The following is a 20,478-nucleotide window of genomic DNA, read 5'->3' as shown; positions in this document are numbered from 1 at the left end:
AGAGCCATTCAATCCATGACAAATCCCATTTACTTGAAAAGTCAAATCTCGGTGCTAAAGGCTTACAGGGCGAGCTTGAAACGAGGAACGCTGTCTGCGTACATCTGCGTTAAACCCCCCAGTTTTTATCTTTTTGTCCCCTTCAGCTCCTTTAACGCCACTTTTTCCAGTGAAAGCTGCTGTCAATCACCCTCAGAATTAAAAAAAGCTAATCATCTCTTTGCAGTGGGAGACGCACCTTCAGTGGGTTTTTGTGGAAAAGGATCAAACAGGCTGCTGAGCACTTTGTGTCCCGCGGCCGGATTCAGGGGAATCTAGTGTGTCACAGGGCAGCGTTTCAGCTCAGTGAATATCAATCACAGACACACACTCCACATATGTGTGTCTGCATCGCCGCGATGCAGTATTCACAGTGGCATTGAATCGTAGGGAGTGAGTCATCCCTGGAGGTATTGTTCTGTTGGCCAATCAAAGCGATGGATGGATGTCCGGTGTTTAGAGTCTCCCTCTGTGCGGCATGCGAAGCAGGAAAATGTGTGTTGCAGGAGGTCGTGGTGCAGCTTGCTCAATTGTTTTCAGTTTCTGTTACTCTCAGCTTGACAGTAAATTTCCATTCCTGTCCTCTGAAACCCAGAAAACTCAAGACGGCTTCACACGAGTACGTTTCTACAAAGACTGGCTCCCAATCACCAGGAAACCTACTCTATAATATCCTGATGATGATGTAAGCAGAGCTTTTCCAGTTTACAGTGAAACAGTTTTAAATATGATGACATGAATGAGTCTTTGTGACGATGTTAGACTGAAACGCAGACTCGAGTGTGGCTGCTATTGTGTCTACTTTTAGACTTCTCACTCAGCCATTGTCTTCTCAAAGTGAAAGACGATGGTAACTTCCTCGCTTGAGAGACTGTGAGAAATACGCACGGCGTGTTATTTGAAGAACATCAGAGGAGGATTGGCACTCCTGCGTGATGCACGGGGCAAACTGAAGTCAGGGCTCGGTTTGCTTGGTTTGTGTTATTTTGTTGCTTGTCTGCAGAAACGTTCCTCTCATTAGAGAAAACGTATCCGGTTACATCTTTTGTTTTTTATATAAAAAGTGAATGATAATGGAAAATAATAATTAATATATGGACTTCAGAGAGGTTTTAAACAGTTCTCAGCACGGTCCCTGCAGACCAGGCCGCACTGCTTCACACTGCTCACCATCACACACATTTATTCACAGCCCTCGCTGTTAATTCACTGTGTTGTAGTTTTCTAAACTCAGGTCGCCAGCCTGGCGTTTACAATGACTCGCAGCCAAAGAAGAAATAAAGTGTTTATTAGGATAATAGTGGGGAAATGTCCCGTAAGCCTAATGACAGAGGCACAGCTGATCCTATAGGACTCGTTTACGTTGTTTTGCAGTGTTCGGTTCACAGATAGATGTAATGTCTTCACTGTCAATGATCACAATTACGCCCCAGCAGTCATCACTGTAATTATCACCATCAATATGTCCAACAAATGCAGTAAACAGTGCTGCGAGTGCTGCCGGGTTGTACTGCTTATACGCGACATGTCTCTGTAGTCAGAGCTGCCCTGTGAGCGCGGTCCGCTGCGGTGGAAGCATCTATGGTGTGTCGGAGTCTTAGGCTTTCCTGCTGTGAGTTTGTCTTGTGTTTGGAGGTGGTTATGGAGATCGCACAAACATGTGGAGCTGCGATGTTACACTACTTTAAATCAAAGCGCGTTCGGCTCAGGAATGCTGGGCTTCTCAGGAGTGGGCAGCGAGGTTTATATGCTTCATATTCAAGAGTTTACTTTACGTCAATCAGGCTTTTCCTGTTATCATGCCCGACGGGGCCATTTAAGGTGCTTGACCACAAAATGAGATATAAGATATGAATAATTGCATTTTTCCTATTAAGGTTACATCTCTGCGTGTTTGCCTGAAGAGCTGCAGAGTTCTGGGAGGGACGTTGTTGTCTGTGGAGACTTATTGTTAGTGTTGGTTTGTCCGTCCTACAAGCTCTTGAAATAGACTGAAAGCATTTGTTTTCTTGTCACTTCTTACTAATCACACCAAACACATCTGAGATTTAGTGCTTCAAACACGTACAGATAACAATAATGTCATTGTGATACCACAGTAAATGTCTGAGCATTTAACCGCGCTCTGTGCGACGTGTCATATTTAGGCCTGTTTGGGAGCGCCTGTAGCACGACTGTCGTACTCTTTTATACACAATCTTTGTAGTGATAAGGAATTTCCTGCAGCACCAAAGGTTGCACATGATATCAGTGTGAACCTGGTCTTCGGGGTCAGCATGTGTTCTTATGCCAGCCTGTAACTAATGTGTAACACTGACAAGAAAAGACTGTCGTGATCCTTATCAGGAGACATCTGTCATTGTAAACAAAGCTACATTATTAATATGTGAGTCTCTTTGAAGATCTGATGGATAAATAAGGTCAAAGAGAACAAGAACAAGATCTCCAGATCTGAATCTTCAGCAGGGTTATCAGTGCTGACTCTGACTTCACTGAATTTAATAAGAGAACATGCAGAAAGCGTCTGAGTGTACCTTTGTTTTTCTTACAATAAACAACCTGACAACATCCCCTACGCCTCGTGTCAAGAAACAAAGTAATCCATTTGTAGCTGAAGTGTAACTGTTATTTATCATCTTATTATTTTCTTTCAGAGTTCAAACGGGTTCAGGAGAAAACGCGTTCCTGGCAGGCGCGGCGTTCTCGCTCGGTTGGGCGCAGCCCTTCACGTCTCAAAACTAAAAACAGTATTTCACATATTTGTTCTGTTTTTGCCAAGTTTGGCACCGAGGCTGTTTTTTCTCCACAGCATCTTCTTCATTTTTACACCAAAGCTGACGTTACATCAAAGACTTTTGCACAAAGGATTTATGTGTCTCACTCTAAAAGCAAAAAGGCTGCGAGCAAACTGTTATTACCCGACTTAACTCACGTGTGCTGGTACTGCTAAAAGGTGAAAATGAGCCGAGGAAAATAGCACAACTTATCAGCAAATTACATAAAATAAGATCTGAGCCTGTGCGGTCCGGTTGATGACCTGAACTAAGTCAGCTGAAGATGTGAGGATGTGTTTGTAACAGCAAGAGTAATGATCTCTGTCCCCACGAGGAGCAGCTGCTGCTGGTTGATTATGGACCTGTCCCAACTTATCTCCAGTATGCACAGCAGAACCAGTGTGTGTGTGTGTGTGTGTGTGTGTGTGTGTGTGTGTGTGTGTGTGTGTGTGTGTGTGTGTGTGTGTGTGTGTGTGTGTCTGCGTGCGTGCTGTGGCTGCAGGGTGAGCTGGCAGAGCTCTTTTAGAGACCTGGACCTGCAGGGAGGAGTCATCAGAGTCATGACACAACAGGCCTGTGGTCGGTGATGGAGGCGACAGAGAGGGAAAGAAACCCGGGCGAGAAGAGGGAGAGTAGCGACGCTGAGAGGTGGAGATGTGAGGCACTCGTTAGGAACTCGCCCAGCTCCAGTAAAAACGTCATTAATATTAGTGAAATTAAATTAGAATTAGACTTTAGATCATTTCCCTGTCTCAGGTTAGATTGTTCTTCCCCAAAAATAACAGCAGAGTCGCACCGGACGAATGTTCACATGTAGATTTTCTATAAAGTGATGACGCACTTTTCATTTACATAACACGCGTGTTAAACTGTAACACCAATAACACGGCTCTTACTTTTAATCCCAAAAATTCATATTTCACATATGAACTTCATATATTCATATATGTTTTCAGTCAGATGTGGTGAACCTATCAGGATGCAGCTTCGCTACCTGCCCAGTTGTTGCATGTACATACCTGCAGCATCATTATGTAAAACCACAGCTTTTGCCTCAAAATAGGGTTTTTATCCTTTTGCTTTTTTTCTCCCGTTTATCAGACTACGATATCACATGTCCAAAACTACAGTTATGCTTTAATCTGATTACTGCCCCTCATCCCGCTGGCTGGCCTCAGCAGCTGTGGGACAGCGATGCCTGTATCTTATATAACACCCCCCTCCTCGCTTTCCTCTCTCAGCTCCTCTGAACGTTTATGCTGATGATGTGTCAAAACACTCCCGCCTGCCTCCCCATCTCCTCCCGCTGCTGTCAAGAGTAACATCGCTGCCCTTTCTCCTTCGCAAAGACACCAAACTCAGTTTGAAAGCTTTAAAAATTCTGCTGTGTTTGGGTTCGCCCGCCTCATAAATACTGACGAAGAGCCTGCAAGGGCTGAGCGGTCGTGCAGTCAGCAGTGGGGCAATTAGGGAAGCACATTTTGGAGCACAAAGTTTCCTTGTAAGAAATTAAGATGGAGGAATTATTTATGGCTGCACAGCCACCGAGCTTCTCAAGGGTCAGATATTGCTGTGAATTGTCCTACATCTGGTTAGTTCCCACTGTCATTCTTTCTTTTCTGAGCTCGTAACATTTGCCACATGTCATCCTGATTTTCTCTCCTTCAGGGCTACGTTATTTGACTACATCACAAACTGCGCTTCTCTGACCTGCTACGTTAGCTTAATGCAAGTTATCTCTGACATCTACCCACGTGTTATCGTATCTATGTGATATTCTCGTGAGGTGACGTGTAACAGGGGCGTGTCTCTGGCTGACTTCTATCAGACACTTGATCTGGACGGGTCTCGACTTAATCAGAGCTGAAGCAGTGTGACATAAAGCAGCAGTCCGCTCATGCAGTAAATGAGTATCGAAGTCAGTGACCGTCATTTTCTGTTTCTCTTCTCTTTCCGCAGTTTTCATCTGTAGCTTCATGGTGGCAGCTCCCATCTTTGGTTACCTGGGCGACCGCTTCAACAGAAAGGTCATCCTGAGCTGTGGCATTCTCTTCTGGTCCATTGTTACCCTGTTGAGCTCCTTCATCAGTAAAGAGGTACGGCTCTGAGAAACCACACAGCGCTCGCAGCACTGCAGCTCCACTGTCAGTGTGTTGGTTCCCCTCATAGACAAGGTTATTATTCTGTAATGATCTGGATACGCTCGAAGTTAAGGCAAGCAAAATGTAATGACATGCTTATTAAGTCAGATACCCGCTCTGCCTTTGTAGACATGCTCTGCCTGCGCCCTCTCTCTGGCTAGCAGCCAGCTAATGAAGGCCTCGCGCTTGTCTCGGTTACAATGGTTTGGAAGATAAAACTCATTTCGCTGATCTTTTACAAGCAGATTTAGACTGTGTGTCTCTAAGAACCTCTGTGTGCGAGGAGATGCCGGGTGCTTTAAACGGCCACATCATTCATTCGTGGAGGCCATAAAATGGGGGAAGGGGCGTCCCGCTGAGAGTCGACATCATATTAGAGTAAAAGGCTCGGCTCACGGACGTCTGCGTGGGGGCGTCGACGGGCTCGTGGTGCCTTCTTGACACGACGGTTGTAATGAAAATCTGACAAAGTGACTGAAATATGTGCCTTCAAAGCTGTGTTAGTCAAATTTATGGAGCATGCAGAGCATCGTCACGCTGCAGTGTCTCCAGCAAGTAAACCGCGAGCGGAGCGACAGCTCGGCTCAGGTCTCAGGAGCCTGTCCTCTGTCCTCTGTCCTCTGTCCTCGACTCGACTGCTGCGCCTAAGCAGCAAATACATCGAGGCCACTTATAGATAAGTTGAAGTTAAGGAGCTCTGACGAATCCCACAAAGGCCGCTGATGGCTCACGTCCTTTGTCTCCAACTGTGACTCCACCCTTAAGACATGTTCCTGAGCGTGCCGATCAAACGAGACATGATGGCTGTTATATAATAGCTGTGGCACTGTCACCAGGAGAGATGAAAGACACGACACGCAATGAAATGCTAACGAGTGCTTACAACAGACTCCTGTCGTGATGCATTTGAGGCGCTCTGGGGCGTTTGGAAGGACTCGCAGGAGATGCAGGATGCAGATCTTACATAAGAGAAATTCACCACAAAGTGAAACTTCATACTTTTTCCTCATGACCACAAGATTATGTCATAAAGTGATCACTTGTGCTTCTTTATTTTAACATGTTGAAGCATATTACTCGCTGCTCCTTACTATACGCCAGAAAGACAGCACATTGTGCTGCAGCTTGTCTGCCTCTGGTAGGCTTTATATGTTATATTTCCAGGACTGTCCCTGTTTATACCTTAGTTTAGTAGAAAGCATCGCTCAGCTCACTCAGCGTCACCTCGTTTGTGTCGAGGGTGTGAGACGAGGACATCGAGATCTTTTGTTGGACCAACTCCACAGGTTGATGATCCTTTTTTTGTTTATAGTTTTATGAGGGTATCATCTTTATAATGGTGTTGTTGCGTGACTGCTCTTCAGTGAATAGCCAGTCTGCATGACTCAGACACAAGCAGGTAAAAGTCCACTTGGAGTTTACTCCAAACAGGAAAACTTTCAAATCAAGCAGAAAGAGAAAAGAAAGGTGGCGGCAAGTTCCAGGTTAGCAGGGGTTAAAAAACAAGAACATCTATGAACTAGAAAGTGCATTTTCTGAAGAAACTGCAGTGTGAATGCTTGAATCTGAATGTATGCACTGAAATGAATTAATTGCTGAATTTTGAGTTAAAAATATTGAATGAGATTAAAAAAAAACAAAAAAAACCCCGAATTTAACCTGAAAACAAAGGTGCTGAACTGCTAAAAGCTGAAGGTTACACAGAAGAAGGAGTTGGAAAAAAACTGAAAATGTTTTAATTGTAAATTAGAAAAACCTAAGAAATGAGAAAAGAACATTTAGAGTCAGAAAACATCTGAAAGAATATTAAAAGGTCATATTCTTTGAATCACTGAATGACTCAAATGTGATCCCTCCACTTTGATCCACACAGTTTAAAAAGTTTACATCTCTGAGCTTTGAAAGACAAGATGTTGGAAAAAGAACAACGATGGCGACGTTTTGAGGGTAAAATGATGGCTGTGACACTGTGGACACAGCAGCAGTTGAAAGAGAAGTGTTTAAGATGAATCTTGGCACAGTGGCAGGCAGAGCTCGTTAAGCAGGCAGGTGTGAGCCTGGTTGCTATAGTGACTGCACCCAATGGCTCCATACACACGACACAGACATGCGCCTCACTTTTGCTGCTTAAAATGAACAGAAAAGTCAGGCTGAAACAAATCGTTCCCAAATTAAAAGTACAAGTCGTATTGACAAAATTCTTTCACCGTGAGCGACAGCAGCTTCTAGTCTACCGAATTCTCAGTTTTCATGCCTGTGGAGTTTATTATATGGACGTGGTGACAGTGGAAAGACACCATGCTCTTCTGATTTTCAAACGAACCTTCTGAGCCATTTTAACATTAGAGTCTATGGAAGAGTTGGAGGGAGGAGGCTGTGCATTGGTGACATTTATGAAAGAACCATAACACCTAGTACAATAGTAAACACATTGGATGAAAGAGGACCGCCATGGCTACGTTTTGAGGGTAAAATCATACCTGTAGAGCAAACGCTGTGGACACAGCAGCAGTTTTAAAAAAGATTTTAAGATTAATTTTTTTGCTCCTCTCACTCTAGCAGTTGAGCTCTCTCACTCTAGCCCCAACATTCCGTCCCATACACACCCATTATAAACTCTGAAACGGGTGAAAAAACATCATGAAACTTAAACTGGAACTGAAGAAAAAGTATAATAGATATTGAAAAGATAAATGCAAGTTGAATAGTTGAATGTCTTGTCTTCGTTTTAAAGTTTGAATGGTGGCTCTATGTCAATGTATGTGGAAGTAGTAAGAGTTTAAAAATGAGTAAGTTGAATGAGGATTTGAAGGGTCTCCCCATTGAAATACATTATAAATTTTTGTTGAATAAAGTTGAATAAAATTAAAAATATAAATGTTAAAAATATGAAAAATGGAAGCAGTGTTGTCCAAAAGAATAGGAATCTAACGGTGTTGGAATGGTTTTTCTAAGTTGAACGGTTTTGAAGGAGTAGGATTACAAAAAACGTACGGAATACAGAATAAAATATAATAATAATAATAATAACTAGAAAGTGCATTTTCTGAAGAAACTGCAGTGTGAATGCTTGAATCTGAATGTATGCACTGAAATGAATTAATTGCTGAATTTTGAGTTAAAAATATTGAATGAGATTAAAAAAAAAACAAAAAAAAAAAACGAATTTAACCTGAAAACAAAGGTGCTGAACTGCTAAAAGCTGAAGGTTACACAGAAGAAGGAGTTGGAAAAAAACTGAAAATGTTTTAAATGTAAATTAGAAAACCCTAAGAAATGAGAAAAGAACATTTAGAGTCAGAAAACATCTGAATGAATATTAAAAGGTCATATTCTTTGAATCACTGAATGACTCAAATGTGATCCCTCCACTTTGATCCACACAGTTTAAAAAGTTTAAATGCCTGAGCTTTGAAAGATACAGTGTTGGAAAGAGAACAATAATGGCGACAATTTGAGGGTAAAATGATGGCTGTAACACTGTGGACACAGCAGCAGTTGAAAGAGAAGTGCTTAAGATGAATCTTGGTACAGTGGCAGGCAGAGCTCGTTAAGCAGGCAGGTGTGAGCCTGGTTGCTATAGTGACCGCACCCAATGGCTCCATACACACGTACACAGACATGCGCCTCACTTTTGCTGCTTAAAATGAACAGAAAAGTCAGGCCGAAACAAATCGTTCCCAAATGAAAAGTAAAAGTCGTATTGACAAAATTCTTTCACCGTGAGCGACAGCAGCTTCTAGTCTACTGAATTCTCAGTTTTCATGCCTGTGGAGTTTATTATATGGACGTGGTGACAGTGGAAAGACACCATGCTCTTCTGATTTTCAAACGAACCTTCTGAGCCATTTTAACATTAGAGTCTATGGAAGAGTTGGAGGGAGGAGGCTGTGCATTGGTGACATTTACGAAAGAACCATAACACCTAGGACAATAGTAAACACATTGGATGAAAGAGGACAGCGATGGCTACGTTTTGAGGGTAAAATCATACCTGTAGAGCAAACGCTGCGGACACAGCAGCAGTTTTAAAAAAGATTTTAAGATTAATTTTTTTGCTCCTCTCACTCTAGCAGTTGAGCTGCCTCACTCTAGCCCCAACATTCCGTCCCATACACACCCATTATAAACTCTGAAACGGGTGAAAAAACATCATGAAACTTAAACTGGAACTGAAGAAAAAGTATAATAGATATTGAAAAGATAAATGCAAGTTGAATAGTTGAATGTCTTGTCTTCGTTTTAAAGTTTGAATGGTGGCTCTATGTCAATGTATGTGGAAGTAGTAAGAGTTTAAAAATGAGTAAGTTGAATGAGGATTTGAAGGGTCTCCCCATTGAAATACATTATAAATTTTTGTTGAATAAAGTTGAATAAAATTAAAAATATAAATGTTAAAAATATGAAAAATGGAAGCAGTGTTGTCCAAAAGAATAGGAATCTAACGGTGTTTGAATGGTTTTTCTAAGTTGAACGGTTTTGAAGTTATAGGATTACAAAAAACGTACGGAATACAGAATAAAATATAATAATAATAATAATAATAATAATAATAAAGATTAGAATAACAATACTGTGAATGCTTTTCAAGCATTCACACTAATAATAAAGATTACAACAACAATACTGTGAATGCTTTTCAAGCATTCACACTAATAACTGGAAAGCTCTGGCAACAGCACAAAGACAATCAGGCAAGGAACGGTCTTTGTTCCCACAGTACATGTCATGAGGGCACTCACAAAGGGAGTGAAGTGCAGATGAGCAGAGGGAAAAATCATGTGATGCGACTGGTGGGAAAGCAGGAAAGGTGGGAGTGGCTTAGTTAGAAATGACAGAAGAGTTAGAAGCAAGGACGCACACAGAATACAGCACTAATGAATAAAATTCAATTCAATTTTATTTATATAGCGCCAAATCACAACATAAGTCGCCTCAAGGCGCTTCATAGGTACAGAGAAAAACCCAACAATCATATGACCCCCTGTGAGCAAGCACTTTGGCAACAGTGGGAAGGAAAAACTCCCTTTTAACAGGAAGAAACCTCAGACAGAACCAGGCTCAGGGAGGGGCGGGGCCATCTGCTGCGATTGGTTGGGGTGAGCGAAGGAAGACAGGATAAAGACATGCTGTGGAAGAGAGACAGAGGTTAATAACAGATATGATTCAGTGCAGAGAGGTCTGTTAACACATAAAACACACGTACACCGTCTGTCAGCAGGCACGGCACCGTTAATGATAACTAATGACTAAATGCACCTGTAGGCCACCTGATCCAGCTCCAACTATAAGCTTTACCAAAAAGGAAAGTTTTTAATCTTAAAAGCAGAGCAGGTGTCTGTCTCCCAGTCCAAACTGGTAGTCCTGGTTCCACAGACCTCCCATTCTACCTTTAATATAACCAAAGAAGCGAGTAGACGTGGACGTAAATGATCAAAGTTTCCTTCAAAGTACCTCTTTGGACTTGCTAAAGTGTCAGGACCAGTGACAAGTGCCTGAACTGGTGTCCTGTAGATAAATATCAGACTGTGCTTTAATAAAGTAACAACACACAGTTTCTCAAACGTACTAGTTGAAAACAGCTGATTGTGAGCTCATCGTATGTCAGTGAACATGGGAAACTAACCCCGCCATGTCAGCATGCTGATATTTGTCTTTAACTCATTCAAAAGTCGGGGAAAGGTTTCGATCATCTCAAACTTCTCTTTCGTGTCTTTGTAGTCTTCAGACGTTTTCCAAACCACATTTTTGTGGTGCTTCTTTGGCAGCGTTGCTTCTTTGTAGAGTTTCTGTTCCAGTGACCACAAACACAGGAAGAGTGCCTGTCATCATCCCACCAAACGGCCATTAAAGGAAAAAAATAGTCTGTCTGTAAATCATTTCAAACAATGTGACAAACATAACTATATACACAGCAGTAAACACTTGCATGGGCTCATAGTCTCAAGCAATATAATAATGCAAAACTATGTGCTGAAAAAACAGTAAACACATCTTTGGCGTCTTCACTGGTATAAACAGCTCCTAATTACGTCTTTATGAAGGACACTGCTTATCGGGCTGTAACAGCCCAGAGCCGCGTTACGAGTGGAAATAAAAAGATCTTAAAAAGGCTTTGCATATAAGAGCAGCTGACTGGATTGGAAGTCTTTACTGTAAATGTCTCGTTGTGGCCAGATCACAGGTCAGATTACTGACCCGTGTTTGTCATTTGTCTCCTGTGTGGGGATCCCGATTTCTTTGCAGCTTTACAAGCAAGCCGGTCGTCCAGATGTAGTGAGTAGTGGTTGCCGTGGAAACAGTTAGCGATCAGCTGCCTGCACAGGTGCCTCAATGAGAAAGATGCTCCTATTAAGGCCTTTTAAGTTTGTCTCTTCATCCCTTCATACCGCGCAGATTAAACACATAAAATCTTACTGCTGTTATATTTCCATTAACTGATAATATAATACATAACATTCAAAGTCAATAACTAATCTGTGCTCAGCACCAGTACAGCAGCATGATGGGCATAGATGCAGACTATGCTAACATATGCAGAAAGAAGAATTATAAAAGACTTTTATTCTGAAAATCCATGTTTTTTGGTGCTCATACAAGAGCTCATGAAGCCACTGAATATTTTGCGACAATGATAATATACTTAACTGGTGGACTACACCTATAAAGACCGACTACATGGTGTTTCATTGTATTTTATATTTACCTGGTGTAAAGTAGGAACTCAATAATGGTTAAACAGAATTACCATGTTTGATGCTCTGATGTCTCGGAGGATGACCCACTGATCCTCCACTGTATGTTCACAAGCTCAGCGATGCTGAATCAGCACGGATGTAAATACTAAGTGATTAAATGTTGTGATTGTAACACAAGGATACGCAGATTAGCTTCTTCCTCCTCTCCACAGTACTTCTGGCTGTTTGTGCTCTCCAGAGGACTCGTGGGCATCGGAGAATCCAGCTACTCCTCCATCTCTCCCACCATCATAGGAGACCTCTTTACTAGTAACACCCGCACCATGATGCTCTCTGTCTTCTACCTGGCCATCCCCCTGGGAAGGTAAGATGCAGACAGGGCCTGGGTTGTTGAAGCTGATGAGCTATTTTGGGAGCTGAATGTTCATGAAACGACACCTCAGTGATGACCATGAACGTTTTCATCCTTTCATCTCTCCTAGCCCGTCCTTCAGATGTTAAATCCAAAGGAACTACAGAGCTGTCATATAGATAATTGAACTTTTCCTCACATTGGGAAGGTCACGCTTATGTTTGTTTTTTTTAAATTGAACCTTTGCAGAAAAATACTTTCAGTTGGCTCTGTGAAGCTTAAAGCAGGGTTGGAGCTGTGACATGGAGATTTGTGAGTAGGAGGTATTATTAAGCTCGAGTCTCTAGGCTCTGCAATTCATTTAAGCAGATAAAGAAGCTCAGGGAGAAAACAAACAGAGCCAAGAAATAAAAGACCAATGTACCTGCGATGCTCACTTTAGAGACGTCCCATTCGCCCGAGCTGTCGCAGGCTGTGCTGTTCTCCATCGTTTGCATGCTGGAAGCGCTGCGTAGTCTGCAACGCTCTGAACATGAGCGTTATTTGACATTTCTGTCATTATATCCAGGCTGGAGACAGACGAGCAAAGGGAAGCCTAATCTGCCCTTTGAGTGCTTGTGTTATGACTCGCCAGAGTTGTTTGGGTCACGGTAAACTGCCCAGCAACAATGACAATGGGAGGTGAAAGAGGGAGCCTCGGCGTGGCGCGTCAAACATCCTATCCACTCTCCCGCTTGTTTGTCTTTACTGACGCTGCGGTGACCATTTTCAGGAAATGACCCAGGAATTAGACTGGATTCATAGGAAACGGCTTCCCCTGCCCTTCATCCTTTGTTTGTTTGTTTTTTCAAACCTTTTTGAAACCGGCCCCACAGATATGTTTCTGGGTCTCGCTGCCGTTTGAGTCGGTCTGTTTTTCATGCTCAGGTTTTATTGTTGTGTCGAACTTTCCAAACGCTCTCTGATAAGATTAGCTGTTAGTCACTCGCTGGAAATATCATATGCTGTCTGAGCACGTTTATGCTGCTCTGTTATTTTTGGAAGACTAGCCGACGACGGCAGACTGTTTCCACCTTCACTGTGCGTGTGTATAAAACCAGCTAAACATGTTTTGTCTCTTTTAGCAGCAAGTGCTGATAACAAAGTTGTTGCGCTCAATTGATCCTCTCGCTAGTGTTGCAATTTATTATTCTGATGGGAAACAGCATGTGGGGAGAGACTCTGCACATGCAGATAACTCAGAAATCACAAAGGCTGACTGGCTTTCTTCACTTTTCCAGTCAAGAGTTTAAACAAACTGTGAGTAGAAGCCGCGCAAAGTGTTGGACGCCAGGCTCGGGGCCAATGTGTCACTGCTATCTGGGGCAGAGTGTCTGTCCGTGGAAGCCATGAGCTCCGTCAAGCTGTGATCGTGTTTAGTGTCAGGCAAGACTTAAAGGCCTTAACGCACCAGACGCGTTTATATTGTGTGTTAACATGTTTTCAGATTTAACGCCGTCATTTTTCAGATTGTTTCGATTCGGAGGATTTTTTGCATGATCTGACCAATCAGACCGCTGCATTTGGAAACAAGTGCGATCATAGCGTTTGAATATGCAGCGATATGAAAGTGTAAAGGTAATCAGATTCCTCTGCGCCCTCACACGTGACTCCATCTCTGCCAGTAACAGCTCAAACTGCCCCGCTGACGTCGGTACCAAAGTGATGGTGGATCAAGGAGAACCTCTTCTTTACAAACATCACTATCACTTGATGTCGAGTCCACTTTTGTTGTGTCTATAGGTTAAATGACAAATTTGCATCTGAGAGATTCAGAATGTTGTGTACAAAGTTTACAGTTAGCCACCGTTTAGTTAGTTCGCCCATTTTAACTCCATTTTTCCAGGTAACGTTCCCATAATGCAGCGTCATAAACGTGTGACAAACAAAGAAAACTTAATTTAGAGACGTGTCTCAGTGATGATCGTCAGCGACGTTTTCCATCCAAGCCACTTTACAGTCTTCAGTTTTAGTGGCAGAGATCAGTGTAGGTCAAAAGTGCTCAAAGCCTCTGAAAGTTAACGATTCATGTTATTGTCACACTCGTCGGGTTTTCTGTTGACATTTGATGAGTATGGTCATGCTGGATAAACTGGCATCAGGGGTGTAAAGCAGCGTCTTTTCTGACAGTTTCATCATTACTGGCAGTTACGTCATCGCCTACAAGCTCAGCAGCTTTGTATTTACTAATCCCCAGGTGCCCAGTTATCAATCTGAATCCTTTTTGTCCTTGAAACGCTGATGCCACGCCGATCTCACCCGATCTGATCCAGCGACAGTTCCCTCAAACGTTTCACTGCAGCGTTCATTCGTTAAGCACAAAACACCATTTTTTTAGCAAAAGCAGTGAAATTACTGTGAGAGTAAAGCCCGCGGCCAGAAGACAACACTGGCTCTGTGTCCTCACATTAGTTACTTTACACCTGCGTTTAGTGGCTGCTCGCACAAATCACCCACGCAGAGACCAAACAGTGCTTTGATCAGTAACACGTCATTAGTTCCCAAACACTCAGCAGCTATAATCAGACTACAAACAGGATGTGTAGTAGTGTGGGCTTCAGCTTCAGTGATGGAAATGACAGACTCAGCTGACGCATGTCACTGAGTCACAACTGACTGACCACTTCACTAATTACACATAATTGCAGTGATTGTTTGTCGAAGCGGCCACTGATCAGGGGAAGAAGAGCGATCCGAACAGGTACCATGGGCGGGGCATTTGAGCATTTCAGCAACTGCTTTTATATATTTTATATATATATATATATATATATATATATATATATATATATATATATATATATATATATATATATATATATATATATATATATATATATATATATATATATGCACGGTATGTACCACCGGCAGATAGAGGAGGTGGCTGATATCCAGAAATCCTACCAGTGGCTGGACAAAGCTGGACTGAAAGACAGCACAGAGGCACTAATCATGGCAGCACAAGAACAAGCTCTGAGCACAAGATCCATAGAGGCTGGGGTCTATCACACCAGGCAAGACCCCAGGTGCAGGCTGTGTAAAGATGCCCCAGAGACAATCCAGCACATAACAGCAGGGTGCAAGATGCTAGCAGGCAAGGCATACATGGAACGCCATAACCAAGTGGCCGGCATAGTGTACAGGAACATCTGTGCCGAGTATAACCTGGAAGTCCCGAGGTCAAAATGGGAGATGCCCCCAAGGGTGGTGGAGAATGACCGAGCTAAGATCCTGTGGGACTTCCAGATACAGACGGACAAAATGGTGGTGGCTAACCAACCGGACATAGTGGTGGTAGACAAACAGAAGAAGACGGCCGTAGTGATCGATGTAGCGGTTCCCAATGACAGCAATATCAGGAAGAAGGAACACGAGAAGCTGGAGAAATACCAAGGGCTCAGAGAAGAGCTCGAGAGGATGTGGAGGGTGAAGGTAACGGTGGTCCCCGTGGTAATCGGAGCACTAGGTGCGGTGACTCCCAAGCTAGGCGAGTGGCTCCAGCAGATCCCGGGAACAACATCGGAGATCTCTGTCCAGAAGAGCGCAGTCCTGGGAACAGCTAAGATACTGCAGGACCCTCAAGCTCCCAGGCCTCTGGTAGAGGACCCGAGCTTGAAGGATAAACCGCCCGCAGGGGCGTGCTGGGTGTTTTTTATATATCTTTCACACAAAGTCTGAAAGAGGAACAACAACAACAGGTCTGTGGGCACAAATGCACTGATGAGGGCAGAGACCGCGGCAGAATGGCCACAAGCTGAGAGAAGAGCAACATTACCTCAGATGAATGAAGCAGCTCAGGACCTGTTCTGTTTAGTAACACAGCAATAGGCTCGATTTACTCAGAAACACTAGAAAAACCCGGCCTGTGTATTGAAGTGTTGCAGATTCAGTGTCTCACCTACACACTGCAGGATCATTTTAAGAACGATTGCTCGATGAGATCGTTGTACCCAAACAACCTTTGCAGACGTGCACATCACATCATGAGTGTGCTGCAGGGAGAATGACGCCATTATGCTGTTATGTGAAGATGGACCCAAATGTTTCTGTGATTCGGTAAACTTGAGCAGAGCAGGCTGACAGTAAAATGCTGTATATGTTGTGTTTTGATGCATAACCTGTTTGTCCCTCTGCAGCGGGCTGGGCTACATCCTGGGCTCCAGCGCCAAGGAGGCTGCAGGAGACTGGCACTGGGCACTGAGGGTAAGAGCGTCAGCATCATGTGGGGTGGTGGGAGGGGGCACTGGCTCAGACGTTTGGGGAACAGAGGCTCAAATCCTCCTTAGCTCAGCCTTCAGCTTCCTGCAGAAGCCTTTCTAAAACCATCTTCTTCCATTACGCGTTCACACCAAAAAAACATTTGCTGCATAGGTTCTGATCGGCTTCAGCAGCAGGAACGTGGATTTCTAATAAACACGCTGCAGTCGCTGTAAACATTTAAGTAACATTTTGCTCATGAAGGCCATTTCTGCTGAACGAGGATAAATGGCAGCTCTGGGAGGTCTTTGTCACTACAGGAGATTAAGGAAATACAACATTTGGTTTGGCCATTGTGTCACTGTTGCACGTCTCGGGTGCATCCGCAGGTACGAGCTGTGTTGTGTCAAACAAATGTCTCCTGACGTCACACCGTAAAGCAAAGCGACAGAGATGATGTCAGAGCCCGATTCAGCAGCTGATGCAAAGATGCTGTTTATAGAGAGCAAGAATCACCCGCAGGAAATGAGCTGCAACAGGCGCCGCAGGCATTAAACGTCTTTGTAGGGCAGCGATGGAGCAATGAGCCGGGCATGGCGCTACAGCTGTGACTAAGTACTGTTGGGCAAATACCCTAAAGGTGCTCTGACGAATTAACCTGGATCTCGTTTGATAAAAGGCTCATTTCTGCTCCCGAGAGAAATTTATCTGCAGAAACCTGCTGATGGGATATTGAAAAAACTCATTAATAGACTGTTTTGTGCTGCAGCAGGAGAAAGGTGCTCTATTAGGAGCATAAATCACTGTTGCCAAAGCTGAGACCAAATGTTTGGAGGTGAACCTCAATGAAGCCGCCCGGCCTCAAAGGAGGGGACCAGCGAGAACCCCAGCAGGGCTCCTCGCGAACCGCTAACTTCAGGCCCATCTTTGGAACGAAGTATGACCTCACCCTTCTTATGAAGTGACTGGAACACATGAAACTTTCTCGCCATGGAAGAGATTCCTGGACGCGGACAGCTCGCTTGGCAGGAAGTTCATTTCTTCCTCGCCGTGGCGGAGCTTTAAAATAAAAACAAAGAGCAGGCTGGCTTGTTCCAAAGCAGCCACAATGACATTCCAATAAAACAATCTCAAAGCCAATTAATCACCGGTGTGGCATGCAGGGAAAACAAATAACAAGACATAAAACGGGTTCTTTGCAGCGGCATCCTGCTTGAAGGGAAAAACACTGCAGCGCTTCCGTTTGTTTTTGCCCAGCGTGTTCCAGCTAGCTTCCTGAAAATATGGATGGGATGAAGCAACAAAGGAGGTCCAGCAGGAGAGGGCAGTAGCTCATTTATTTGATAGCCCACCACCCATACAGGAAGCGTCTAATGGGCCCTGTGGGAGTCGAGGTTAAAGGTCACAGCCCCTTTGAGTTTTAGAATAATTCTGAAGGAACATAAGTGCCAAAAAACCTGATATTTGTTTCCCCTTCAGTGAGACCAGCTCCAGCTTCCATTAGGCCGCCTCGCTCTGAGACACGTTATAAGATTTCGATGTAGACGGCGGCGCACGGCGGCGTAATCCTCACACTTCTGAGAGCGCAGCCACATTATTAACTGCATTATGAGCCACGGCAGACACAGAATTATTCCCCCAGTGAAAAACTCCAAAGGACAAACACAGACGCACACATCCTCACACAGACACACACAGACACACACAGACACACGTTTCACAGCAGCGCAGTACTTATGCATATAAATGGGCTTTTATGAGCATCAAAATATAACGGGATGAATTTCCCCTGACATACGAAATTGGTTTTGCTTTTGTGAGCAATTTCTATCACTCAAACGAACCCCCTCGAACGCAGCCCATCCTGCCTTTTGTCTTCGTCTCCGCCATAAAGTCGCACGCAGGTACAAACACGCTGCCACGCAGCCCATGAAAGATGATGGTGACTATAGCAGCAGATGGGCACTTTATGAGGTTTTCACCTCGGTGAAACTTCACAAAGCAAAAACAAAAAAAGCTTTTTTAGGCTCTTTTGTGCTTGTACCCACAGCCAGGCCCACACCCACACATGCACACACATGCACATGCACACATGCATGCACATGCACACATGCACACACATGCACACACACACATGCACACCCACACATGCACACACACACACACAGTGAGTGTCAGGCGTAACGCAGACGCCGTCCATTCAGACTGGAAACAGCGTTCTTTGTCTCCTGTTTTAACGCTTCTATTGCTGTATGTTAGCATGATGTGTCTGAACTCTGATGCTGATTGATTCTCGTCCCTTTAGGTTTCCCCAGTTTTAGGCATCACTGCAAGCGTTCTCATCCTGCTCCTTGTCCCTGACCCAAAGAGAGGGAGCGCCGATCAGCTGGGAGGTCGCATCAGGAGCCGCACCTCCTGGTTGTGTGACATGAAAGCGCTCGCCAAGAAGTAAGGCTCACTTTCAGACAGCACATTTTGGGAAATCGTTTATGAGTTCAGTGTTCAGGGGGATTTATGGATAGATTTAGAGTTTTGGATATAAGTCGAGCTGCAAGGTCCCAACAGTCCTAAATGATCTCATCCTAGATCATCTGCCCCTCCGATCATCCTCCGTCTAAAGCTGTCGTCTCAGTTTCCCTACATGTCCACCCTGTCTTTGCTTCCCTCTGGTTTGCTCACAGCTGATATTAAATAAGGAAAATAGCAGAATTGTCTGTTTTTAGCTTTCTAAGTGTGAGAACATGCTTCTTTACATTCAACTACATCCTTCATCAGTACGTTTAAATTGTTGGATGGACAAACAAAAGCATTACACACGTCTTCATTATGTAACCATGGCTGAAATGGAAATGCCAACAGGAGCATTCACTGTCCTCCTGCCCTTCTGCTGAACAGCACATGGAGATATCATCTGAATTTCAGGAGCAGACCACCTCCGGCCTCAGGCTGTAGAAGCCCCCCCTTCACCAATACCTGCTGTTCTCATTTTCATGCCCCCTCGTTTTCTCTCGCTCCTCTCCTCTCCTCTCCTCTCCTCTCGTCCTTTCCTTCATTCACTCCTCGTTAGTACATAGGATCTGTCCGGCCCGGGAGGCGTCACCAGTCCCCTTTGAGGCCTTCCCCAAACCGCAGCACCAGTTCGTACTCCCTCATCACCCATCGTTACAAAGGATGTGGTCCCAGCCGGTGAAACACTGTAGCTTTGTTGTGTTGGACCCGTGGGCTGGGTTTCTTTATAGAGATGTTGGACATTTTTAGCCGTTTGGATTTATTCTTCACTTCGGTGGCTTTGAGCTGCAGCACCTGCTGTTTCAGCTGCTTTAACTCTGTGCAACCATCAGCTTGCAGTTCTGGTCAGATAAGAAAGAGTCAGCGAGATGTTTGACACGATGTGATTATCCTCACGATCTTTCTGTGTCTTTGTTGCCAGTCGGAGCTACGTGTTCTCCTCCTTGGCTTCGGCAGCGGTCTCCTTTGCCACGGGTGCGTTTGGTATATGGATTCCTGGCTACCTGTTTAGAGCCCGGGTGGTGCAGAAGACGGCAGAGGCTTGCACAAAAGAGATTTGCAGTAGCACGGACAGGTGAGAGGCTCATGACTCGACGGAGGGGGTGGATTTCTGTTTCCTTGTAAAGGGCAGGACTCCAGCACCGTTTAAGGATCAGAGATAGAAAGTAAAACTATTTGAGTTTCCTCCAAAGGATGCATGAGGAGGAGCGTGTGACACACCCCACTGTGAGCAGCTGATTGTAGCTTTTTTTACAGTGCGCCATTCTTCTGCGACCTTGATCGCAGTGTTTCACGCTGTAAAACCTGCTCGTCTAAATCTGCGTTATTTCCCACAGCATGGTGTTCGGGGCCATCACATGTGTGACGGGGCTGTTAGGCGTGGTCATCGGGGCTCTCACCACACGCCTGTGTCGCCAGAAGACAGAACGAGCCGACCCTCTGGTGTGCGCCGTCAGCATGCTGGGCTCGGCCATCTTCATCTGCCTCATCTTCGTGGTGGCCAAGAAGAGCATCATTGGAGCTTACGTAAGGCTCGTTCCCTGGAGCTGTCGCACAGACGGCGTTGTGCCTGCAGTGGATCAAGTTTAAGTAAAGAGCTGTGCCAGGTTTGGGGATGTTGGAAAAGCATTCTTCATTTTCAAGGATGAGGCGATATTAGCGTGTCAGCTATGATTCGTTCTAGAAGCTGACAGTCAAATGAGACGGAGAAGCTGTCGGGTGGGAGC

At 44.4% G+C, this 20,478-nt stretch overlaps 1 protein-coding gene across 2 annotated transcripts in view; it reads left to right on the top strand.

The window, feature by feature from the left end:
* The window catches only part of spns2 (SPNS lysolipid transporter 2, sphingosine-1-phosphate), a 61,939-nt gene that overhangs the window by 26,068 nt on the left and 15,393 nt on the right, over positions 1–20,478 (top strand). For both annotated transcript variants that reach the window (XM_086307708.1, XM_086307709.1), the window contains exons 3-8: positions 4,773–4,909; positions 11,865–12,016; positions 16,183–16,249; positions 18,549–18,691; positions 19,674–19,826; positions 20,089–20,278. In XM_086307708.1, the coding sequence (XP_086163834.1) occupies positions 4,773–4,909; positions 11,865–12,016; positions 16,183–16,249; positions 18,549–18,691; positions 19,674–19,826; positions 20,089–20,278 (842 nt within the window). The remainder of the gene's footprint in view (positions 1–4,772; positions 4,910–11,864; positions 12,017–16,182; positions 16,250–18,548; positions 18,692–19,673; positions 19,827–20,088; positions 20,279–20,478) is intronic.

This window comes from Aulonocara sp. 'chitande type north' Nkhata Bay, linkage group LG10 (assembly GCF_057382095.1).
Source record: "Aulonocara sp. 'chitande type north' Nkhata Bay isolate Kocher_YH1m ecotype deep benthic linkage group LG10, A_spYH_male_GT1.1, whole genome shotgun sequence".
NCBI classification, from domain to species: domain Eukaryota; kingdom Metazoa; phylum Chordata; class Actinopteri; order Cichliformes; family Cichlidae; genus Aulonocara; species Aulonocara sp. 'chitande type north' Nkhata Bay.
The sequence above is the reverse complement of the archived record's forward strand: the minus strand, read 5'-3'. Positions and strand labels throughout refer to the sequence as shown.